The 25555-nt window shown below is 35.9% G+C and overlaps 2 protein-coding genes and 2 pseudogenes across 3 annotated transcripts; 1 reads left to right on the plus strand and 3 right to left on the minus strand.

Moving 5' to 3' along the window:
- Positions 1–1041: 1041 nt before the first annotated feature.
- Positions 1042–18600, minus strand: LOC120185963 (GTPase-activating protein gyp7-like). 2 transcript variants are annotated; one of them, XM_039190031.1, is made up of 7 exons: positions 18227–18600; positions 16990–17125; positions 16834–16883; positions 16467–16520; positions 15023–16315; positions 1430–1433; positions 1042–1054 (listed from the first exon to the last, which is right to left on the minus strand). In XM_039190031.1, the coding sequence occupies exons 1-5, from the start codon at positions 18550–18552 to the stop codon at positions 15046–15048; spliced, it is 1836 nt and encodes a 611-aa protein (XP_039045962.1). In that variant the 5' UTR covers positions 18553–18600; the 3' UTR covers positions 1042–1054; positions 1430–1433; positions 15023–15045. The 2 variants fall into 2 exon arrangements, with proteins under 2 accessions (XP_039045962.1, XP_039045961.1); XM_039190030.1 differs by lacking the exons at positions 1042–1054; positions 1430–1433 and having other exon boundaries at positions 14733–16315; positions 18227–18599.
- LOC120185974 lies at positions 6577–9904 on the plus strand (annotated as a pseudogene).
- On the minus strand, positions 10614–12345 carry LOC120185970 (annotated as a pseudogene).
- Positions 18601–21979: 3379 nt separating the features above from the next.
- Positions 21980–25447, minus strand: LOC120185946. The gene is made up of 5 exons (XM_039190021.1): positions 24856–25447; positions 24591–24736; positions 23971–24170; positions 22757–23762; positions 21980–22636 (listed from the first exon to the last, which is right to left on the minus strand). The coding sequence occupies exons 1-5, from the start codon at positions 25445–25447 to the stop codon at positions 21980–21982; spliced, it is 2601 nt and encodes an 866-aa protein (XP_039045952.1).
- Positions 25448–25555: the final 108 nt, after the last annotated feature.

Here is a 25555-nt window from a genome sequence, read left to right on the forward strand (position 1 = left end):
CCCCTCAACAAAATGGAGTTGTTGAGAGGAAAAATTGAACTTAGAAAAATGGATAGAACCATGCTTTGTGAAAATAATTTGCCAAAATATTTTGGTCGGAAGCCACAAATACCGCTGTTATGTTATAAATCGAGTAATGATTAGGCCAATTTTAAAGAAAACTCCATATGAAATTTTCAAAAATAAAAGCCTAACATCTATTTTCATCCTTTGGGTAATGTTTTGTTTAAACAACGGTAAAGAGACCTTGGCAATTTGATGCTAAAAGTGATGAAGGAATTTTCTGGGTTATTCCTTAATTATAAAGCTTATCGAGTATTAATAAAAGAACTTTAGTTGTAGAAGAGTCTACATGTTGTTTTCGATGAAATCCCCTTCCGATGAAGGACTATTGTATGAATGATGTGTAGGTGTTATAATAAAATGACGTTAGACATTTTGGAGAACCATCATCAAAGGAAGAAACAAAAAATGAGGAAAATGAGGAACTCATGGGGAAATATAGGTGATCCATCCAAGGGTAACAACTCGATCTTCTCTTAGAATATTTGTAATTATGTTGCATTTATCTCATGCATAGAGCCTAAGATATAAAGAAGTATTTAAATGTGAACATTGGATTTGGCTATGCAAGAAGAGTTAATCAATTTGAGAGAAGTAAAGTATGGACATTAGTTGAAAGGCCTAGTAATAAATCTACTGTAGGTACTAGATGGGTATTTAGGAATAAGCTTGATAGAGTGGTAATATAGTGAGAAACAAGCTAGACTTGTTGCTCAAGGTATACTCAAGAAGAGGGCATAGACTAGATGAAACATACGCTCCCGTAGCTAGGATGGAAGCAATTAGAATGTTATTAGCATTTGCATGTTTCATGAATTTAAATTATATCAAATGGATGTTAAAAGTGCATTTTAAATGGTTTTATAAAGGAAGAAGTGTATGTGGAACAACCTCCAAGTTTGAAGATTCAAAATTTCCGGACCATGTTCTAAATTGACAAAGCTCTTTATGGTTTAAAACAAGCTCCTAGAGCTTGCTTAAATTGACAAAGCTCTTTGGTTTAAAACAAGCTCCTAGAGCTTGGTATGAAAGATTGTCAAAATTTTTAATTGAAAAAGGTTTTTCAAAGGGAAGGTTGACACTACATTGTTTTTAAAGCATAAAGGTAAAGATTTATTAGTAGTTCAAATTTATGTTGATGATATATATTTGGTTCTACTAATGAGTTCTTTGCCAGAATTTTCTAAGCTAATGCAAAGTGAGTTTGAGATGAGCATGATGGGGGAGCTCTCATTTTCTTGGGAATCCAAATAAAGCAATGAAAAGATGACATCTTCATCAATCAAGCTAAGTACGTCAAAGATATACTCAAGAAGTTTGGACTGGAAAATGGGAAACCTCATAACACTCCAATGAGCTCTTCAACAAAGCTTGACTTAGATGAAGGAGGTAAATGTGTAGATATTAAATTATATAGGTCAATGATTGGATCTCTACTTTATCTAACACTAGCTGTTAAGAGAAATCTTTAGATACCTTAAAGACACTCCTAGTTTAGGACTTTGGTATCTAGAGACTCTAGCTTTAGCTTACATGCTTTTTCTGATGCGGATTATGGAGGATGCAAATTAGATAGGAAAAAACATCGGGATTTACAATTCCTTGGAAATATGCTGATTTCTTGGTTTTCAAAGAAACAAATTGTGTTGCATATCTACTGAAGCCGAACATTTCTGCTGGTAGTTGTTGTGCACAAGTTTTATGGATGAAACAACAACTTTTTACACAACCTTTAGACAAGGAAAGATTTTGGACACTTAGGAGAGAATTAGGTTTGACCAACCTATCTTCACTTAGTGTTTAAAATAATTTTAGCACTTTTAAGAATAAATGAAAAATGCTTATAATAGTAATTTTTGATTGCATTAATTGCTATTAGTTAGGGGGAGTTTATGATTCTTGATGAAAAATTAATTTTATGTTCAAATATCGTTTAAAGATTAATTTAATTGTTTGAACATGATTAATTTCCAATATATGAGTTGCCAATACCACTAGAGGAAATTAATTTAGCATTTTGGGTGTTTTAAATTGGATTTTAGCATTTTGGTGCAGAGAGAATCGATCCCCCTATGAGGGAACCGATTCCCCCTTTGAAGGAGAACCGATTCCCCCCCCCAAAGGGGAATCGATACCCCCTAGGGTTCTGGATATGCACGAGCAGAACCCTTCAAAACTTCAAACCCTCTTCTCTTATCTTCCTTGCCGCCAATCACTCCTCTACTCTCTCAAATCTGCATTTTTGCCTCAAATCAACGTTCTTAATCGGAATTCACTTGAAATATCATCTTCTAAACCTGTTGGAATCATCAAAAACGTGCAAACTTCATCTAATCTCACTCAAATCCGAAATCCTTCAAGGTATTTTTTCAAAACTTATATTTCATCAATTTATGAACATAGAACTAGTTTTAATTAGTTCTAGGATGAACTTTAGATCAGGCATTGATTGTTTAGTGATTAGAAACTATATATCACAACTAATTTCATCAAAAACACAAGAATTTTTTTAAAATTTTTAAATTTTCGAAATAAAAAAATGATTGATTTTCAAATTATTGTGTTTTGATTGAATTATGTTGTTGTTATGAAAATTATACATATATTGTTTCTCAAAACCGTATTTTTCAAAAGTTTTCAAAAACTTTGCCCATTAGGATTGGTTTAGAGAATCTTGAAATATTGAGGACTGAATTGAGTTTTGGGATTGATTGAATTGCATACATGTGTTTTCTAAATTGCAGGTTATCCATTCTATTCTGATTTCCTAAACCATGTCCAATCCTAAACGTGCTAGGTCATCATCTAGTCGCTCACACCGTCACCAAATCCACCTCCAAATCTTTAAAATCCAATTCCTAATCCTAATCCCATTAATCCTAATTTGACTTCCAAAATTCGTGCTTCAATCATCCTGGTCCTAGAAATCATCGTTGGTATTATCAATATTTCGACTCTTACAAAATCCGGGAAGAACGTATTCCTTCTCGTCAAGCTATGTTAGATATTAATTTTAAATATCTTCCTCTTTTACAAGAGTAGAAATTTGACAAACTTTTTGATTTTGAACCCATTGTCTACCATCAACTTGTTCGTATTTTCTATTCTAATGACGTTTGTGTTAAAAACCAAACTGAAACCGAAACCATAGTAATTCGTTCCTACCTCCTAGGATAATTCTTATATATTGACTCGGCTTACATAGCCAATATATTCGGATTAGATAACGATGGTATTTCAAATGAAAAATAAATCTTAGGATCTCGTTATAAAAGAAGGAATAGTGCAAGTGTCTTAGACCTTCATGAACGTTTTCTTCATCTAATGATTTCTTGGTGGTTTCGACCATCCGGAGGTCGTTATTCTACTCTTAGAGCCTTAGATCTTTGGTGGTTACATTGTTTCGAAAACAATATTAAAATAAACCTACCTCAGATTATTTTTGCTGAAATTGTTGAAACCGTAAATCTTGTTCCTAACAAGAAACAATGTTCATCTCTAGTTTACGGTTGCATTTTGAGTAATCTGTTTTCCAAAGCTGGGCTTAGAGTCGGTCTATATGTCGTTTTCCCCCTTAAGAAACAAATTAATCTTCTTTCCTTAACGAGAGCAGGATGGATAAAGGATAAGGAAACCAGTGAATGGGTTCGATCTTCTGCAAATACTCCGGGAGCTAGTTCTTCACGAGCTCCACCAGAAGCTGATGACGATCTCGAGCTTGAGCAATTAATGCGAGACATCGATGAAGCCGAAGATGAGCCTGAGCAACCCGAGGAGCAAGCACAACAAACGCATCAAATGCCTCCATATTTTCAATCCTTTATGGAGACATTCGATTTCCGATATGCTACCATGGATTCACGCTTTACTTCTATAGAGTCTCATTTATCCACAATGGGACAACAATTAGAAATTCTTCGGGAGATGCGTGCAAACAACGAAACAACCAACGCGCGTATTAAAACTCACTCACGAAATGGCCGCTATGCGAGCTCGTTTTCTCCTCCTGATCCGGATATGTGATTCTGTGCTTAGCTTTAAAACTTTGAACTAAACGATTATTGTTTCAACTTTTTGGATTGTTTGATTTTGTGACTTTGGATTTGTTTGGATGTTTGAATTTGTGGATTGATTGATTTTGAATTTGTTTGGATTTATAAATGGTGAGAACTTATCTATTTGGTGTGATTAAATTTATTCATTATTGCATCATTTACTTCATGTTAGATATATGACCAATTTTGCCATGTCACATTAATTATGAATATTGATTATGAAACTAATGGCTAATGTTTCTCTTGCTTGTGATCTTAGCAGCTTATACTATATATAATCAATTGACTAAATGATTTCAAAACCTTGTTTAAATTCTTTAAAATGTCTTTTGATTTAACAAAAAGGGGGAGAAGTGTTAAATGTGTTTTAAATTTAAATGATAAATGGGAGAAGTGTTAAAGTAAGGGGGAGTAATTTCAAAACTTGATTTCAAAATCTTAAAATTACTAAAATGTTTTGTTATATCAAAAAGGGGGAGATTGTTGAAAACATTTTGATATTTCGATATAACAAATTAAGTTAAATGAATTTTAAGATTTTTCAAATGATTTTCTAAGTATATTCGATATAACTATTCGAATATCAAAACATTACTCCAAATCTTTCAAAAATAATTTTTAATTCTTACTCAAGTGTAAAATTAAGTTTTAATCTTAAAACAATTTCAAAATAATTTTACAAAGTATTTCGAACCATTTCAAAGCCAAAAATTCAGATTGCTTAGAGGGAACCGATTCCCCCTTGAATGGTTTGGCTCCGAGAATTCCAGTATGCTCGGAGGGAACCGATTCCCCCAGGGGGTACCGATTCCCCCTTGTATAACGGTCGAAATATTTAAATTTTACACTTAGGGAACGATTCCCCATAGGGGGTATCGATTCCCTCACGCTCCAAGCTGTTTTATTAATTGTTTTCACACTAAAACGGCTATATGATCGATTCCCTCACGCTCCAAGCTGTTTTATTAATTGTTTTCACACTAAAACGGCTATATGATCTTCACTAATCATCCCCAACGTTCAGAAGTGATTTAAGGTGTATTTAAACAAGTTCTGAAGCCTTTGATCAATAAGAAATCATAGAGAAACGAGAGAGAAAGCATCAAACACCAAGTTTGTGCAAATCAAGCCAATTTTCCTTTCAATATTCATTTTGCTTTCAAAGAACACCATTTGTGCTCATTTGTAATTATTTGTGAGTGTTCTTTTCTTGTACTAGAATTGTGCAAACATCTTACCTTGTGAGGTTTTCCTTGTAAGTTTGCAAATTTGTAATCTTCTCTTTGGGAAAGAGTGTTCTCAAGAATTGGGGTATATTATTGAGGGTGTTGTAAGGTTATCTCTTTGGCCTCAAAAGAAAGAACAAATTAGTGAATTTGTTGGAAAATTCTTAGTGTGGATAGCTAAGGTAGTGGACATAGACTTTGATTGAGAAAGTCGAACCACTCTAAATCGCTGTGCAATTACTTTCAATTTTCTGCAAAAGCTTCCACCAAATTTTTAATTGTCAATTCACCCCCCTCTTGGTCAATTCCGTCAATCGATTAACTCAACACAATCACATTTGTTTAAACTTTCTTATTTGTTTTAAATGTTCAGGCGTTATTTATGTTATTTTTCCTATTATTTTAACTTAAACCGAATAGGATCAATTGCATATAAGACCCTATAGTTTATACGCATTTTGTATTTAAGTCATTGGTTTAATTCCAATTTTGTAAGTTTAATTTTACATTTATGTGAATTTAATCATCATTCTAAAGTTAGTATATTTAGTTTAAATTAGTCCTCACATTTAGATTTCTCTTAATTTAGTCCCTGTTTAGGATTGTTTTCTTTAATTAGTTGTGTATATTTATTTTGTATGTTGATATGTTTATGTATAAGTATACGATTGATTTATTTAGGAGTCACATAACATCATTTTGCATAATTTGTATGTTATCTTCATGCGCATAATTTAATCCCTATCACATAATAGATTTAGAGTTTAGGGTTTAAGTTTATAGTTTAGGGTTTAGGGTTTAGAATTTATTGTAAAGATATTAATTAATCGACTTGGTACTGATTTATGAGGTAAGTACAATTTATGGTTTAAGGTTTATGATTTAGGATTTAGAGTTTAAGGTTTATTGCAATGATATTAATTAAAATTTGAGGTAGTTGTATTATAGAATTTTTAATATATTTTTAAAATTTTATAACTATCAATAGTGTATTTTTAATATATTTTTAATAATGTAATTTTAAAAAAACTAAAATTATAATATAACATTTTTCGAGCTGCTCACGAACTTTTCGAATCGAATATCAAGTAGTTCGTTTAGGCTCGTTAAAAACTCGAGCTGATTCGAGTCTATTCGATTCGAATATTTATCGAGCCTTGATCAAGTCGATCTCGAGTAACTCACGATCTTGTCTCGTCTCATTTACAGCCATATGTCCAACGATATTCAAAGGAAATAGCTCAAAGAGACTTTTTCGAATAGAGAGTGATAAAGAGCAGAGGACGGTCGATGGCTGGTTCGTGGAGAGGACGCGACCCTTTGTTGGTTCTACCGATAGTCTTGTCCGGTGAGTGTTGTGCTGGTCTTTGCTCTTTCTGTTTTTGTTAGTTCCGCTTGCTCAAATTCGATTTCTTCACTTATGATTCGTTTATATGTTCCAGAGGCAAATGATGTAGACTTTAGTTCTGTTTTATTAAAGCATGGCGCGTAAATTTTGTGCATGTTTGTATCTGATTCAGATACTATGGTTCTGGTGATGTATTAGCTCTTGAAAGAGAGTTTCGGCGATCTCATATCGTCTGGTTTCTCTGCTATTAGAAATTTCGGGATTTATAGAATGAGTGACTCGCTAATTCGTTTGATTATAATTTTCATCTTAAAATGACGTTTAATTGATTATAAAACATCTTGTGTTTCACTTTATTTCAATTTTCTATTTACGGTGCAGTATCTTAGAATTGTTAATGTTGTGAACGAGAATGTATGTTTATAAGAATATTTTTGTCATCGACAAATTGCTATGTGGAGCAACCATTTTATACAATTTTACCAAAAGTAGATCTGTTGATTGTGATCTTATAGCTTAATGTACAAAAGGAAAGAAATGTTGCAAATATCATTTTGGCCACGAAATTGTTTTCTAACTCGAGCTTAATTTGAATCATGTGGGCAACATCATTATCGCATTTAACGGTATTAAGTACTAATATTGTGTAACCTTTGAAACAGGATGTCTCTTTGCAATCTCAATTGCAAAGGAGGAAGCCACTAAATTGGGTACAGTCATTGGAATTGATCTTGTAACAACTTATTCTTGTGTCGGTGTCTACAAGAACGGTCATGTTGAAATCATAGCCAATGACCAAGGTAACCGTATTACAGTCTTGGGTGGCTTTCTCCAACAGCGAGAGGCTGATTGGTGAGGCTGCAAAGAACCAGGCAGCTGTTAATGCGGAGAGAACCATCTTTGATGTCAAGAGACTCATTGGAAGAAAGTAATTTGCATTGTTCTCAAGTTTCTTGTTTTATGTTTTTGGGGTAGATTGGGATATAATGCTTACTAGGACATATTTGTTCTTTGCAGGTTTGATGATAAGAAGGTCCAGAAGGACATGAAACTTGTTCCATATAAGATTGTGAACAAGGATGGAAAACCTTATATCCAAGTAAAGATTAAGGATGGAGAGACCAAGGTCTTCAGCCTGAGGAGATCAGTGCTATGGTTCTAACTATGATGAAGGAAACAGCTGAAGCTTTCCTTGGGAAGAAAATCAAGGATGCAGTGGTTACTGTTCCTGGTGAGTGCAATTTAAGAAACACTGTTCTCATTTTGGAAAAAAAAATTATGTTTTTGATCCTTTATGATGCTCAAATTATCTTTCTGTTTGATTTGCAGCATACTTCAATGATGCCCAAAGGCAGGCCACCAAGGATGCTGGCATTATTGCTGGGCCCAATGTGGCTAGGATTATCAATGAACCAACTGCAGCTGCAATTGCCTACGGATTGGACAAGAAAGGTGGTGAGAAAAACATTCTTGTCTTTGACCTTGGTGGTGGACATTTGATGTCAGTGTCCTGACAATTGACAATGGTGTATTTGAAGTTCTTTCCACGAATGGAGACACTCATTTGGGAGGTAATCATCGTTCTTGTTTTTGGTTTCTAAAAGTTGCTCGTTATTATGAGTTTTGCTTATGGTAATTTTTCTTGCAGGTGAGGATTTTGACCGGAGGATTATGGAATACTTTATTAAACTGATTAAGAAAAAGCATGGAAAAGATATCAGCAAGGATAACAGGGTTCTTGGGAAGCTCAGGAGGGAAGCTGAGCGTGCCAAGAGAGCGCTCAGCAGCCAGCACCAGGTCCGTGTGGAGATTGAGTCACTTTTTGATGGTATCGATTTCTCAGAGCCGCTGACCAGGGCTCGTTTTGAGGAGTTGAACAACGACCTGTTCAGAAAGACCATGGGACCCGTGAAGAAGGCAATGGAAGATGCTGGTTTGGAGAAGCGCCAAATCGATGAGATTGTTCTTGTAGGTGGAAGCCCTAGAATTCCCAAGGTCCAACAGCTCCTTAAGGACTACTTCGATGGAAAGGAGCCCAAAAAGGGTGTTAACCCAGATGAAGCTTTTGCTTATGGTGCTGCAGTACAAGGAGGCATCTTGAGCGGAGAGGGTGGTGATGAAACCAAAGGTACAATTTCATCTCCTGTAATTTTCTCTATCGTAACTACGCAAGTCTATAGCTGATGAAGACTATTCTAACTGAATCTAACTATGTAAAGATATTCTTCTTCTTGATGTGGCTCCACTTACCCTCGGTATCGAGACAGTTGGTGGAGTAATGGCCAAGTTGATTCCTAGAAACACTGTTATCCCGACTAAGAAGTCTCAAATTTTCTCCACTTATCAGGATCAGCAAACAATCGTCTCCATTCAGGTACGTCTATCACAATTATCACTGGAACATGAGAATTGGAATTCCTTTTAATGCCAAGAACCGGAATTGTTTGAACCCATGTAACATGGACTCTTGACCGTATGCGTCCAATATGGATATGAAGTGTCGAATCCCACTTCTGGATATGTGTTTAATACAGTTATGGTTTGATATCAGGTCTTTGAAGGTGAACGGAGTCTCACAAAGGACTGTAGGATGCTAGGGAAGTTTGATCTTACTGGAATTCCTCCAGCTCCAAGGTTTGCTCCTCTCTTCCATAAACTCTCTCTTTTGCTTTCTGCAAATCTTCACCCGAATTCACCGGTTTGATCTCTTAATTCCTCAGGGGACCCCTCAAATCGAAGTTACATTTGAAGTTGATGCAAATGGTATCTTAGACGTCAAAGCTGAAGACAAAGGCACAGGTAAGATCACGATCACCAACGACAAGGGTCGTCTAAGCCAAGATGAAATCGAGAGAATGGTTCGTGAAGCTGAGGAATTCTCAGAGGAGGACAAGAAGGTGAAGGAGAAGATCGATGCTCGCAACAGCTTGGAGACGTACGTTTACAACATGAAGAATCAGATCAGTGACAAGGATAAGCTTGCTGACAAGCACGAATCTGACGAAGAGGAGAAAGTCGAAACGGCAGTGAAGGAGGCCCTCGAGTGGCTTGATGACAACCAGAATGCCGATGAGGAAGACTTTGAGGAGAAGCTCAAGGAGTTCGAGGCTGTTTGCAATCCTATCATCACGGCTGTATATCAAAGGTCCGGTGGAAGTGCCGGCGGTGCTTCAACAAGTGAAGAAGAAGATGATTCGCATGATGAACTCTAGAAAAAGAATCTATAATGAAAAAGAAAGAAAGACGAGAACATTAGAATTTAGGTGAAATGAGATGATCTACTAATTTTGGTAGAAGTTTTTTTTTTATTAAAAAAAGGCTTAAATTCCAAATAAGTGCCCAAATTATCTTTTTTTTTTGTCAAATAAGTGCCACGGTTCTATTTTGTCCATTTGGATGCCTAAAATTACCCTTTTAGATGTCAATGTCGTCAACGCTGTTAGTGACATGTGTTAACACCTGATAATTTTAAAATTTTTATATAAAATTTTAAAAATAAAATATATTTTTTTTGAAAAAAATTAAATTTTGAAATAACTCCAAAACTTTGAAAACTTTCATTTCACGTCGATCGCCGCCTTTTACCATCGAAGAAGATCCACTCGCCCTCCACTCCTACGATGACCATAAGATATTGTTAAGATAAAAATCAATGTTTTTATCTCACGAATCATAAGATAAAAATCGTGATCCCACATTATTTCGACGGTTAATCGGCAGCAACTACGACGACATATAACTAGGTTAATGTCAAGGATTACGTCACCAATGACAGTGATGGCCAAAGAAGGCTCCGTTGACGGATTATGATTAGGATTTAGTATTTTGGGTTTAGGTTTAGGGACAAAGTACTTTAATGAAGCATTTTGGTATAACATATTGGACAGTTATCGCTTACCGGCGGCAGTTTCATAATGCAAATCAAAGCCCCAAAGTGAAAGGCACACCGGTGGTAGGCAGCCAAGAATTCCCGTCGATAAAATTACCGACCGTAAACTCCGACGCCTCGGTTGCATTGGTAAGAACATGATAACCTTTCCAATTGACTCTATTGGAGGTGGAGGAACCGGGGCCGGTGTTCATTTACTCGGCATAGTACAGCGTGTTGAGAGCGAAATTAGTATTATTCCATTCCATCCAACCGGCTGGGTCTATTAGGGTATCCAGGAAGGTTTTGATGATAACAGTCCTGGAATATTGTTTCCATGGCCTCCCTACGTACGTTTTGACAGAGGCTTGCACCGGTTTTAAATCCGAGGCTGCGGTAATTGTTGAGTTGTGTATTCTAATTCCAGAGGTGGTGTTGTTGACCTCAGACCGGCCTTGGGCGGTCACGACATTGATTTTACTAGGTGGATTCCGGGCATATATGTTAGCAGTTTTGTAACACAGCAGTTGCGTTGCCAAATATGAAATCTACGGTTCCGTAGATGTCACATTCCCTGTAAAATTGTTTGTTGGCATGGACACAGAGAGAGCCTTGGTACCCTTCAAAGCTGCATCTGTAGAACACCGAGTGATCGGATCCCGAACGGAGAGCCACCGCCTGTCTGTTATTAGGACCGGCGGTGTTTCTGAACGTAATGTCACGACCAATGAAAGCGTCTCCATCAACAGCTGAAATACACATCAAATCACATCAATGTAGTTGTTGATTTATTCACGCTGTTTTAGTTTTGGAAACACTTGGTATTTATTATACTATTTAGCATCAGATTTCCTCTACTAACATTACGTGCATTTTCCGAAATGATTTTATAGCAGCAAGAAAACCATTCGAAATTTTACTCATCAACAGTGGCTGTATTGTACGTATGGGTTCCTCCTCCAATGCTTTTGTTCCCTGTGATAATAGTTTTACCTATACCATTGCCCACCATCATAATATTTTTCAGATTGCCTCCTATCTCAACGTTCTCACTGTACGTACCAGCTTTCACGTATATAACGTAGCTTCCACTCCCGGACCGGCTCGAAGTGGCCGATATCACCTCATTTATCGTGTTATAATTCCCCAAACCAATTTGCGCTAAGACGATATCTGCTTGAGATGCCAACGACGATGACGACTACAACGGCTTCCAGTCACCGGGTTTCACCCATGTGGGGAACCCATCTTTGTACGCCGGTTCCTTGTAAGGTACTTTGTTGAGAGCCATGGCGTTACTGATTAGCTCGGACACGTTATTCGACATCATGGAAGGTAATCGGATACACTGAGTTCGATAAAGTGGTCCCGACACGTTTCGGGGTAGGTTAAAAAGCCGCGCTGAGCCATGTTTGACGGTCGTGTTTCTTCACGTTGGGGCTGAAGTCACCAACTTCGTTGAGACTAAGGATGGCTAGCTCATAGAGCTTTAAACAACCGGACCATGCAGCCTTTTCGAGCTTGTTTCGGAACTTGGGACCCAATGAATGTACGTTGCTTTCGGCATGAATGGCATCCTCTAAGGCCAGTTGCATGGAGATTTTAATGAAATCAGCCTCATCTTTGATTGGCCTACTTTCATGAGCATTGCTCAAATAATACTCGCACGGCACTGGATTCGGAGTTTTGCCGCACCACCATCCCACATCGTTTGGTCCTATACCCTAACACGACAGTTGAAACAAAACAAGAAACAATCAAGAGTGCTATGAAGATTTGAGGATGTGTTATGCCATGAATGATGTTATTTTACAACTCTCTATTTTTACTTCTTGTAGAGCAACAATACACTACAACTAGCATTTATAGGCCTATTATATTGATTTTATAAGCTTTTTATCTTCATTAAATGTCAGAATATTAAAAGTTTATTTTACATTATTAGATTTTGATACGTTGGCGGTGATTTTGTTTCTATATTTATATATGCAGTTTACTTTTTTAAGTAATTGGTCTTTCTATAAAAGTCGATAAATCCGTGAATTTATATATATTTGATATTATATAAATATAATTGGATTCTCAGATTCTATTCTCCTAGAATTTAGGAATGCCGTAATTAATCTCTCACCATAGCTAATAAAAGATAAACAAAATTAAGATCGCGATTCCTCACCGATAAGGAAAAAACAGATAAAGTATTATTTATATACTACCCGAATTTAGGAAAATTTTTACCTGGCCTGAAACTAACTTAAATTTTAAGGTAAAAACCTGCATCTAATATTATCCTTCAATATTTAGAGATAGGATATAATAATAATTACCTTTAAATACATAGAGATTAACTCTAATATTATTCTTGGGTCAAATATTTTTATCGTAAATTCAAAATCGACCGGACTTTATCCTTAAAAAAAAATAACCCCAATCTGAATCTCTTTTTCAAATAAAATCGATTTCAAAGTCGGATAGAGACGAAACTCTTCAAATTCAAGTTACATATTCATCCCAAATATCATATATACTAAATATATTAAAAAATAAATAGCAAAAGTAACTAAAACCTAAAAGGGGACTGAACCATTGCAAATTTAGGAAGAATCACGTGAACAAAGTCATTTCAATTTTCTGGTGGATTTGTGGATGAGTTACAGTGGGATTTAAACTTGCTCCTCTACTTCGACTGGATGGCTAGAATGATGAAAAGATAAAAGGCTTAATGCCCAAATAAATGCTCAAACTATGTATTTTGAGTCAAATAAGTGTCAACTTTTTTTTTCATTCGGGTGTCTAATATTACAAACGTTAGTACTTTAGATGTCTGAACCATCAACACCGTTAGTTCTCCCTGTTAAATGACACGTGTCACAACTTGATAATTTTAAAATTTAATAGTTATAAAAGATATTATTATATTTATAAAAAAACTTAACTTTTCTTATATTATAAAATAACCCTAAAATCCCAAATCCTAACCTTAATCTACCGTCGCTACCCTCTCCGACCACGACCACCGCCGCCGACGTAGTCATTACCATCATCCTAGTTATATACCCCTGTAGTTGTGGCCAATTAACCATCAGAATCATGTGAGATCACAATTTTCATCTTAGGGCTTATGGGATTTAAAACGTCGATTTATCATTGATCGGTCATCAACCGATCACGATTTCATACTGGTTTTGGTCACCGGGAGAAGGGGAGGTCAGGTGGAGCTTTTCCGACAGCAAAAGACGACTCTCGACGTGGATTTAAGGGTTGAAATGAAATTTTTCAAAGTTTAAGGGTTATTTCAAAATTTATATGTTTGCTTTTTTTTAAAATATATAATTTATTTTTATTAATTTCATATAAAAATTTTAAAATTACCAACTTAGGCACATGTCACTTAATGGGAAAAACTAACGACGTGGTCAGTCCGAGCAACTAAAGTGCTAACGTTTGTAACGTTAGGCATCCGGATGGACCAAAAAAATATAGGCACTTATTTGGTAAAAAAGGCATAGCCTAGGCACTTATTTGGGTATTAAGCGAAAGATAAAAGAAACTTTAAAGATATATATATATTGATTTGCTATGATATTGATCTATTCATGGCCAATCCAAAACTTCATTCTAAACTATTTTTTTTATCAAAACTATTTTAAAAATCATATAATAACTAAGCTTTTTTTTTCTTGAATTAGTACTCATGTACCAAATAGAATATGTAACTGGGCAGCACTTTCATCTTTCATTAATGCTCTATGTCATCTAACGACCAGAAGAACACAGCTAAGGATCCAAAAACAACAAAACCAAGTTCTTATGAGACAGAAAATCCCCATGTGGGTAGCCAATTAGGTATTGGTGGGGTACGTAATAAGTTTTCATCATATATTGTGGTTGTTGCTTACATTCTTGCTCCATTTCCGGCCATTCTGCAAATGTATATGGTAGTTGCTTGTCTCACCCGCATAAATATGGCCGGTGACTACGAGAGAGAACTATTTCCATTGACACACACATACACATACGTACATATAAGATATACACTGATTCAAAAGATCACAAATTCAAGCAGAGAATGAGAAGCTGCTACAGAAGAAGCATAGTCTAACATGGTTATAACTAGGTTTGAGTTGCAACAGGAACTAAAACAATAACGGCAAAGAACAGAAGCAAAAGGAGAAAACAAATGTGCAGAATTCTGTAATTCGATAATTATAAATCAAGGTTGAACATTCTAAATTGCTGATTTTTTTCAGCACTGCCAGTGTCACGAACCGTCACTCTCAAATGAAGAGTAAGTGCAGGCAATACATCATAGTAATATGATCTCATTACTTACTTGGTACAGGGAGTTTGGCAATCAGCCGCTTGTTTCGAGCAGAAATGTAAAGTACCTCAGATCCCTAAATATTGCAAGAGTTGAGGAAAATTTTAAAAAGAATCGGTTAAAGCAATTAACAAAAAAAACGAAAGAAAGAAGGCAGAGTTGTACTAAATCTTGTTGTGCAGGTTGACCACCAAGTCATGGGCATCATCCAGAAGCTTCCAGACATCCAGTTGTCCGGCCATACTATTACATTCTCTCATTATCTCATCCATGCTGATGTACATCTCTATGATTTGCTTCCTCTTTTGCAAAACGCATGCTGCGATTGCGTAAAGCAAAAGATCATCGGTAGGTGGAGGTCTAAGTCTCATCCTCCCCCAACCAGTCTTTGTAATACCAGCACGAATCGCTGCCTGGTCTGCCCAAACCACTTCCCAGAGGCAAAGAGTCTGCTCAAAGGTTAACTCCCTCCTGAAAAGTACTACAACCATTCTATACACAAAGAAGCAGTCCTCTGCTTGAAGCTCCTCCAGATGTTTATATAAATGAATATCCTTACACCTGATAATCTTGGACACAATGTTCAACTGTCTTCTAATGCCCACTTCGTCAAGTCGGAAATTGTGACGAGCTTTTTTCATGAAACCTGCAAAGCACCAGAAAGCTAAAAAGTCATCCTCTACCACTGAGATAATTGGAGAGAGCAGATCACTCATTCCTTGGCAGTAACCTATCTCAGGATCGTAAAGGGTATAGGCCTCAAGTATAGCAACCAGCCGAGCAGCATGATAAATCCTGCATGGCTCTAGGTGATCATATTCCTTCAAGTCAACACTCTCAGCCAACTGTTGTACTTTGATTTCTGATACTGAAGCCTGAGATGAAGCATAAGCAATCCATTCATCATTTGCTCTCACTGCATCAACACGGATGATTCTCTGCCAAGTGGAAAAATCTTCATCCGCCTGGGGTTTGGACCTGCCTTTTATCAGGGTAGCAGCAGAGGTATCATTCTCATGTTCACTGATACTATTTTCCTCGGTTATCTCTGAGGCAAAGAGGGGTGTGTTCTCAAGTTCTTCAGAGGAGTCAGAATCAGAGGATTCCCTCTCACCAGTACAACCATCCTCACAAGTAATTGCACTCTTATCAGTATCCCCCTCCAAAACTGAATCAGAAGATTGAAGGGTTTGACGACTTTGATCACGCAGAGGGCGATCAGAATCATCAACCTCAGGGCTTTCTCCCTCAGTGGAATCAGGCCTTCTACCACTAACCACATCCTCTAAGCCTAGAGAATCAACAACTTGACCCAAATCCTCACTGTCTTCATTGCGGTCGTTTCCAGCAGTTTCCTTTGCCTTACAGCTATTCTCGAACTCGATACGTTTATGAATTTGGTTACACCATTTCCGCAAGCTTTCAAACTCTTTCCTGTATCAGAAAGAAGTAAACAAATAAAAATCTAAAAAGTTTTTTTTTGTGGGGGGGGGGGGAAGATAGAAAGAGAAGCATAAGGAAGAAGGTAACAGTAAGAAAGAATTGGCTGTATTTTGAGGAAGCACAACAATGAAAATAATTTCACCTTTTCCGTCTTCTAACGGATTCTCTTTCTTCCTTTGAACTGTTGATGTCATATCTGTTAAGCATGCAGACATCACAGTTAGTTGGTGACCTGGTTTAACCAGTCAGTTATGATCCACATCTAGACTGTTTTCCAGAAAAGTAATTAATATGACAAAATTCCAGGTAAGTAACTAATAAGTCCATAAAGGGCCAAGATATGATGGGAAGATGAAACAATGATTCATTAGAAAAAGAAATCAGGCCACTAGCCAGTAATCCGAAAGGAACGATCTAACTTAGAGGTTTAAGAGTTACAAGAAACAGGAAGGTATATTTGAGGCAAGGTATAAAGTTATAGATGAAGAGTAGAAGTATACGGATCTTACACTCCAAGGAGGAATGGCCATACCTCTGCTCTAATACTTGGATCAACACCCTGCATTCAAGATGAAAGAACGATATCTCAAACAACATATCCCTGAATAAGACTAAGCCAGATAAAGGAGAAGGCAAACAAGTCTGGGACTATATTAAAAACATACTCCACTTCGAACTTTCTTAAGAAACTTGACACCACCATCACTAAGTTTACCATCCTCTGTGAATAAACTTTTCCATTGCTTAGGTTGAAGTGGATGTTTTCTTCTTCTATGGGACCAGGGCGATTTTAGGCTACCCCTACAGAAAGAAACAAAATTACAAACTCTTTTTGATCAAGATAATCATAACTGGAAAAAATAAGTTAAAAGAAATTTAACAGGAAATAAATATGAATAGCAGTTCTTATCATTTGGCATAAAAACATAAAACAACAGGTATTCATTTTTGTTAGTGCATGATTTATGAAATACACTATACAAGCCCATACACCTATAGAATAGTTATGCATCACATGAAGCGAAACTTATGAAACACCCAACTGAGTAATGCTAATAGCTGAGAAGATACATAGAAGAGTCGAGACAAGTAAGCAAAAAGCCTCAACTATTCTGCAAATAGTATTGATTGAAGTAATTGCAGTCACTAAGAGGGTCTGTAACTGTTGCAAACAAAGATGAGAACAAGCATCAATCACAATACAACGGCAACAACTAAATATCCTAATGAATAGCTATGATGAAGCACAATTAACTTACAAATCATGACTAATATTACACTTTAAATGAAAATTGTGATAACTATCTCGGATTTTGATCAGCACTATGAAACTTGAGAGAATAATTACGACAGCAGACCAGCATGATCAACATCAGAAATGAATAGTTAAAGCTTTCAAATAATAACCACATTCAGAAACTACTGATAGAGGAAGAAAATATGAGATAGGAATGGAGCTCCTATTAGCAACTTAAGGATTATTCAACTACAGATGAAGATCTAAGAACAACAAGAATAATAGAACGAAAATTAAGGGAGGAAATGGAGGTAAAATTAGAAACTATAAATCCTGGCAAATATTACAAGATATGTAGAAATGTAAGAAAATTCAACAATCAGCTGGAACTAATGAGGACAATGAATGACAATTGAGAAGATAAAGAAGATTTAATTATTCAACGGCGATGTTGAGGACGATGATGGCAACGAAGATGTTTGACTTTGACGTTGTATCCTGATCAACGGTAATTCGATCAGTTTATTCGGTAACCATATTAAAATACATTCAAATTACCTAATTAACAAAAACAATCAATCTAAGCTGCGAAATCACGGCCGCGATTAAAAATGAGAATGAAGCTACAATTTTCGAGAAAAAAAATTTGATTCGTGATTCCTTACCTTCGAGAATAAACGATGCTGGCGGCGAGGGCGATACCGGCCATGGCAGTGACGGCGATGGCAACGCCAGAAGGCGAAACCACAGTGTAATAAGACCAGAAACCGCCGCCGCCGCCACCACCGACGGTACTAGCTTCCGCGAATAAGATCCATTTCTTAAAACCTGCAATGCCGTCGTCGGTTAAGAGAAACAACATGAAAAAGGCGATGTAAGGTAAGCCGATGGTAAAGCCTAAGCCGCTGAGATCCCGACTCGAATGTCTCCTCTTCTCCGACTCGTTCTTCTTCTTCTTCCGGTATCCAGAGCGGAAGAAAGCACTAACCATCACCAAACGGAGGAAACCGCTTGGGCCTTCTTCTTCTTTATTTCATCTGAGAATTTTTGTTTGAATTTTTTGGATGATTATTTATTTATGATTACTATCATTATATTCAATTGAAAGCTTTTGCACGCTTTTGCACGCTTTTGATGAAACGCAGTAAATGGTATATAGTAATAAGGAAATATTTCTTTACCTTTCATTATCGATTATAGACTGTGAACGAGAGAAAAAGAGAAAAGGTGGCTGAAAGTGTTCGTTAAAAGCAGATGGCATGCTTGTGGCAACTTCTGGGCCTCTTAGCTCAGCCCAGTTTTCCTAATTTTGCTTATACTATTTTGGATAAACTACGCATTTAGTATTTAAACTATCAGTTTTTATTTATTTTAGTATCTAAAGTTTTAATTTTTTCCAAAACCATACCTAATGTTTAGTTTTTATTTCATTTTTACACCTCACCGTTAAAACATTAACGTGTTTAGTACCTAAACTATCAGTTTGTCTGTTTAAGTAGTTGAACTTTCAAATTTTTTAAAAAAATTAACATTAAATTTTAAAAAGGGTACTAAAATGAAACAAAAATTAAACCTTAACTATGGTTATGAAAAAAATTTAAAAGTTTAAGTACTACAACGGACGAAACTAATAGTTTAGGTATTATACATAATTTATCCTATGATTATTCATTTTATATATGGGTTATATTATAACATCTCTGTTGATGGATCACATTATATGTTAAATTCGATAATTTTAATATAAATGAAATTTTATTCAAAAATTTGGTTAAGATGAGACAAAATTAAGAATGGTGAAATTTTATGAATTTAATAAGTTTTAATACGATTTGATCTTACAAAATTAAGGATTTTTAAATTTAGGTTTGATTTGAGTTTAAGTCTATGATAAAAATCTTTGATTTAAATGAATTATAGATAGTATTATAATTTTCATTTATAAATTTAGGTATAAATACTATAATGTTTTTTTTATATATTTTTCAATTATCTCTATTTTATTAAATGAAAAAACATTTGTGTCCATTAGATTTTTACCCTTCAAGAAGAAAAAAAATTGAGCCATGTACCTTCCTAAACTTAGTTGAGTGTCAAACGTGAAAATTATGCCATATTGAAATATATGGTTTGGGTTTCTGTCTTCACCCTTGAAGATCACTTTGTTTCTTTCTTTCTTTCCATATTCCCCAAATCATGGTTGAGAAAATTATGCCCCACGATAAACTATCAAAAGTTTTTTTCTCTCGGATATACCGTCCTTTAGTAACCAGACTTCAAAACCATTTGCCTCTACCAAGCTCAGCTTAAAATGACTTTTCGTGATTTCTTAGACACTCTTTGCCATTATACAGTGCTTCAAAATATGTTCTATTGATTCACGCTCACCTTGACAGAAGGGCAAGCTAATTCCATCGTCATTTTTTCCTGTTGCGAATTTCATTTGCATTCGGTCTTGTTTAAAACAGAAAGCCAAATGAAAGTTTGGATTCTTTCTGTTGTTTTCAACTTCTAAACCCACTTGTAGCTTCTACTTGTGACATATTCTCTGGTACAATTTAAAATATCTTTGAAGGTCGAACTTAGAATGACCCATCTTTTGAGTGACTCCATATTGGTTCATCCGAGATATTACTAGTATTACCATCTAACTTGATTTCCCCACTAAACTTGTCTAACACATTTTGGGGGAAGTAATTGATTCAGCGTCTGGAAATTTCATTCTTGTACAGTACGTATGCAATTCGCCATATTTTTCATTCTATGAATTGTATCAATCTCTGGGTGAAGGTCTTTGAGGGGAATTTATCTATCCACCAATCATATCAGAATTTCACTTTTCCCCTGAATTTATTCTCCATTTACATCGCTTCTTAATAATAAATTTGGTCTTCAACATACCTCTACAAGCATTCAAACAATTTGCATTATCTTTGCACTCCAGAACATCTTTTCTTTCCATGTACTTCTCCTCGAATATTTTACACCAGATAGCCTCTTTTTTTGCGTGAATTCTCCATCCGTTTTTTCACCATTAGGGCTAAATTCATGTCTCTTGTTGTTTTTAAACCCAGTTCGTCGTCTGTTTTCATTGTGCATACAGTCTTCTAATTTACTTGGTGGTTTCGTTTGTACTTTGTCTCCCCGCTCCATAGAAAGTTCATGTTTAGTTTATCCAATTTATTCAAAGTCGAGGTTGAAAGAAGTGTTGACTGCATTGTATGTACATGTATTGCAGCAGTAACGATTTGGATCATTGTTTTTCTTCCAGCTAAAGATATAATTCTTCCTTTCCAACCAGCTAATTTCTTCATTAATTGTTCTGTCAGATGGCTATAAGTGTTGGATTTAATCTTCTTGTGTATAATCAGGACTCCCAAGTAAGTTCCTCAATCGTTCGTTCGAGGAATTTCTTCCATTGAGGCAAGATATTACGCAATCTCTTCTGGAATATTTGGGGAAATAAAGTTTCTCGATTTTGAAGGTTTAGTTTCAGATCTGAAGCATCGCTGAATTTCTTTATGCAATCTTGTGTTTTCCACACTTGGTTAGCATTTGTTTTCATAAAAAGTAGTAGGTCATCTACAAAAAAGAGATGACTTCTTAAACAATCGCTTCATAAAGGTTATTCTTTTTCCTATTCCAAGTAGTTTTTCTTTTTCCTATTCCTAGTAGTTTTGAAAATGGCGCTGAAGTCATCGTGGGATAGCGACATAACCTCAAAACGAAAAGGTCTTCTATTCTTATCCATAGGAAGGTCAGGTCTGGTGTTAAAGATGATTGGGTGATGATCAAAATATCTTCTTATTAATGTCATAGCTCTTATAAAGGAGGAAAATATCAAAGGTCGCGGTGTTATGAAGAATTATATTCAGACGTTCCTGAAGGGCAATAGTCCCATAATGACTTCTAACCCAGGTATATTTCTTTTCAGTCCAACCAACATCGATTAAGTTTCAATTATCCCATCTTTCTCTAAATTTGATGATGTGTTCTAAACGGTCAGAATCACTTCCCTTGCGCTCTTTCAAAGAGGTAATATCGTTGAAATCTCCCATTATAATCCAAGGTTGATTTGAAGAATTTGAATAGTTGAAAAGGTCTTTCCAAAATTCCTCTTGAACATAAGCAAAGCTCATACACCAGTGTTCTCCTCTCTCATTGAAAATACAATAGATAGCTTGATTAGTATTGTACTGTTATGAACCGTATAGAATTCAAGAAAAGAATTAGGGATTTAGAGAAATTAGAGAAGATAGATTTAAGAGAAAAGATGATTTTTCATTAAATTTGCCAGAATAGAATCTCCCGATTACATTTGCTCGTTATATTCTTCAGTACAAAAATCTAACAACTTATTCTGTACAGCTGGATTTCATAACTGATTGTGGTCACGTGCTTGGTTCCTCTTCAACAGATCAGAACTGGTGGATCATTGCTTGTTGGGCCCTATTCTTCAGTTCCAGCCCGTTCTCTGTGGATATCACCACTCGGGTCTTCTGCTCCAAATGGCTATTCGATTCTCTTGCTCCAGGTAATATCTCATTTCCCCCAAATTTGCCACGATTAATCCCTAGCTTTTCAATAGAAATCCCTAACATTTCCTCTTTTTTCTCCACGCACATAACATTTCCCTCCCCTTCACCTGATCCTTGTCCCCAAGGATCGAAATCTGAAAACTGGGATTTCAACACAGCATAATCCTCCCAAGTGGCGTTTTCTTCTCCCAAATTCGACCACTGGATCAGAAGTTGTGTGATTACCTTGTTTTGTCTCTTCACTATCCTTTTGTTAAGCACGATGGTCGGATAAACCTTCATCTGCCCATCCTCACTAAGTTCAGGAGGATTCTTAGAGGTAATTGTTCCTTCACCCACTTTCTTCTTCAGTAAACTCACATGAAAAACTGGGTGGATTTTTGAATATGCTGGCAATTCCAGTTGATACGCTACTGACCCAATTCTTTTCTGGATTTTGTAAGGTCCATAAAATTTTGCTGCAAGTTTCAAGTTTCTTCTAACAGCTACGGATGATTGCTTGTAGGGCTGTAATTTAAGGTAAACCTCATCTCCTTCCTGAAATTCCCGATCACTTCTGTTTTTATCTGCATTTTATTTCATTCGATTCTGAGCCTTAGCTAAGTTCTCCCTAAGTAGTCTGTGTAGCTGTTCTCTTTTCCCCATTATCTCTTGTACTGCATTGACACTGGTATTAGTCTGCCAATTAATCATAGGAGGCTTGTATCCATACAAGGCTTCAAAAGGTGTAACTCCTAGGGTTGTATGATAATTAGTATTATACCACCATTCAGCCAGTGGTAAATATTTTTCCCAATTACCAGGTTTAAGGAAACACATACTTCTCAAGTATTGTTCCAAACACTGGTTTAACCTTTCAGTCTGCCCATCTGTCTCTAGATGGTAGGTTGTACTGAAAAAAGTTGTAGTTCCAAGATGCTTCATCAATTCCTTCCAGAATAAGCTTGTAAAGGTTTTATCTCTGTTTGATATAGCTATCTTAGGTGGTCCATGCAATTTATATACTTGATCCAAATAGATCCTAGCTATCTCAGTCACTGTGTATGGATGAGCTATGGCTAAAAAATGGCCATATTTAGAGTACTTATCCACTATCACCAGGATGCAATTAGATTTCATTGACTGTGGCAATCCTTCAATAAAATCCATGGTAATAACTTCCCATGCCTGATTAGGAATAACAATAGGTTGTAACAAACCTGGAATTGCCACATTATCCCCCTTTGTTCTTTGGCATACTTCACACTTTTTCACATAAGATTTAACTTGACTTTTCAAGCCTTTCCAATAGAAATAAAGTTTAATTTTGTAGTATGTTGCTTGTACTCCAGAATGTCTCCCTTGAGGAGAATCATGCAAACACTCCATGATTTTCTTCCTTAAAGTTCCATGTTCCCCAATATAAACCTTGTTCTTATACCTTAGCACTCCTTTAACCAACTTCCAATCAGACTCTATATTAGAGTTAATGGTTAAGCCTGTAATAAATTTATGAGCTAAGATATCTCCCTTATAACTGTCCTCAATTTCTTTTACCCACTCAGGAATCAGTATAGTGGTAGTCATCTGCATACACTCTCCTGTTTCTTCAACCTTTTCAACCTCCTTATCATCTTCAAATCTTCTTGACAAAGCATCTGCCACTACATTCAATCTGCCTTTTCTATAATGTATAACGTAATCCAAACCCAACAACTTAGATAATCATTTTTTCTGAATTGTATTGGTCAATTTCTGCTCCAGTAAATGTTTTTAAAGGTTCATGGTCTGTTTTGATTATAAAAAGACCATTTTCTAGGTAGTGTCTCCATTTAGATACAACCATGAGTATGGCTATATATTCCTTCTCATAAATAGACAGTTACATATGCCTTGGTCCCAAAGCCTTACTCAAATAAGCTAATGGTCTGCCTTCCTGTGTCAAAACAGCCCCAATTCCTTGTTGACTTGCATCAGTTTCCAAACAGAATGTCTTACTAAAATTTGGAAGAGCCAATACATGAGCTTCACACATAGACTGCTTCAATTTCTTAAAAGATGCTTCTGCTTCATCATTCCAATTAAAAGCTCCCTTTTTTAGTAAATTTGTCAATGGTTTACTGAGTTCTCCATATCCCTTAATAAACTTCCTATAATATCCTGTAAGTCCTAGGAAGCCTCTCAAAGATTTGAGATTCTTTGGAAATGGTCATTTTTGCATTGCCTCCACCTTGGTAGGGTCAGTAGAAATTCCATTTGCTGTTATTACATACCCCAAATACTCCACCTTGTTCTGTCCAAAGAAACACTTACTTCTTTTTGCATACAATTAATTTTTTCTCAAGATCTCTAAGACCACCTTCAAGTGTTGCTTATGATCATAGAGATTAGGACTGTACACCAAAATATCATCAAAAAATACTAACACAAACTTCCTCAAATATGGACCAAATAAATCATTCATTAGTGCTTGAAAAGTGGCAGGTGCATTGGTTAAACCAAAGGGCATTACCTTGAACTCATATTGTCCATGATGTGTCTGAAATGTTGTTTTGGGGATGTCCTCTTCTTTGACTCTTATCTGCCAATATCCTGATCTCAGATCTATTTTAGAAAAATAGGAAGTCCCTTCCAATTCATCCAACAAGTCTTCTACTACTGGAATTGGAAATTTGTTCTTAATTGTCACAACATTTAATTGTCTATAGTCCACACACATTCTCCATGTTTCATCCTTTTTCTTTACCAATAAAAAAGAGAAGTAAAAGAACTCTTACTGGTTTGAATAATTGAAGCAGACAACATCTCTTTAATCTGTTTTTCAATTTCTGCCTTCTGTGGATGTGGAAATCTGTATGGTCTAAGATTTACTGGTTGAATTCCTTCCTTAAGAATCACTGCATGATCATGACTTCTAGCATGGGGCATTCTCTTAGGTTCTTCAAAAACATCTTGATACGCCTCTAATAGGGTTTGTAATTCTTCTGGAAATTTGGATTCAACTACTTCCATACTCAGAAAATAGGCTTCTCCTATCACTTCTGGTTCTTTAACAGTAATTTGTTTCATCTTAGATTCTGAAATCAATTTCATATAAGAACCTGTTTGTTTTCCTTCCAATTTAATCTCCTTTTCTCCCACTTTTAAAACCATAGTCATCTCTTTAAAATCCATAAGAACTGGACTATATTGACTCATCCAATCCACTCCTAACACCATATCACTTCCCCCCATATTCAAAACTCTAAAATCATACTCAAATGCATTTCCTTGCATTTTCCAACTCAGCTTGTTACTCTTAGCATTGCTGAATAATTTCTCTCCATTAGCAACTGTAATAGCTAAATGATGAGTTTGTTCCACTTCCATTCATTCCTTTACCCATCTAGGAGTGATGAAATTGTGTGTGCTTCCACTATCCACCAAAATATTCAGTGATTTTTCTTTAATAATTCCCTGAAGTCTTAGAGTATTATG

The sequence above is a fragment of the Hibiscus syriacus genome, unplaced genomic scaffold (assembly GCF_006381635.1).
Source record: "Hibiscus syriacus cultivar Baekdansim isolate YM2019G1 unplaced genomic scaffold, ASM638163v2 tig00113156_pilon, whole genome shotgun sequence".
Lineage (NCBI taxonomy): Eukaryota > Viridiplantae > Streptophyta > Magnoliopsida > Malvales > Malvaceae > Hibiscus > Hibiscus syriacus.

Excerpts from the sequence above, each read along its gene's own strand:
- LOC120185963 (XM_039190031.1), bottom strand. The coding sequence starts at position 18,552 with ATGGTTAGTGCTTTCTTCCGCTCTGGATACCGGAAGAAGAAGAAGAAC. Across the intron at positions 17,126-18,226 it reads AGCATCGTTTATTCTCGAAG|GGGTAGCCTAAAATCGCCCT; the intron begins GTAAGGAATCAC and ends TTCTTTCTGTAG. Across the intron at positions 16,884-16,989 it reads TTAAGAAAGTTCGAAGTGGA|GGTGTTGATCCAAGTATTAG; the intron begins GTATGTTTTTAA and ends TCTTGAATGCAG.
- LOC120185946 (XM_039190021.1), bottom strand. The coding sequence starts at position 25,447 with ATGGAAGTGGAACAAACTCATCATTTAGCTATTACAGTTGCTAATGGA. Across the intron at positions 24,737-24,855 it reads TGCTTCAATTATTCAAACCA|TAGTAGAAGACTTGTTGGAT; the intron begins GTAAGAGTTCTT and ends TTCCAATTCCAG. Across the intron at positions 24,171-24,590 it reads ATGGACAATATGAGTTCAAG|GGAGCTTTTAATTGGAATGA; the intron begins GTAATGCCCTTT and ends TTACTAAAAAAG.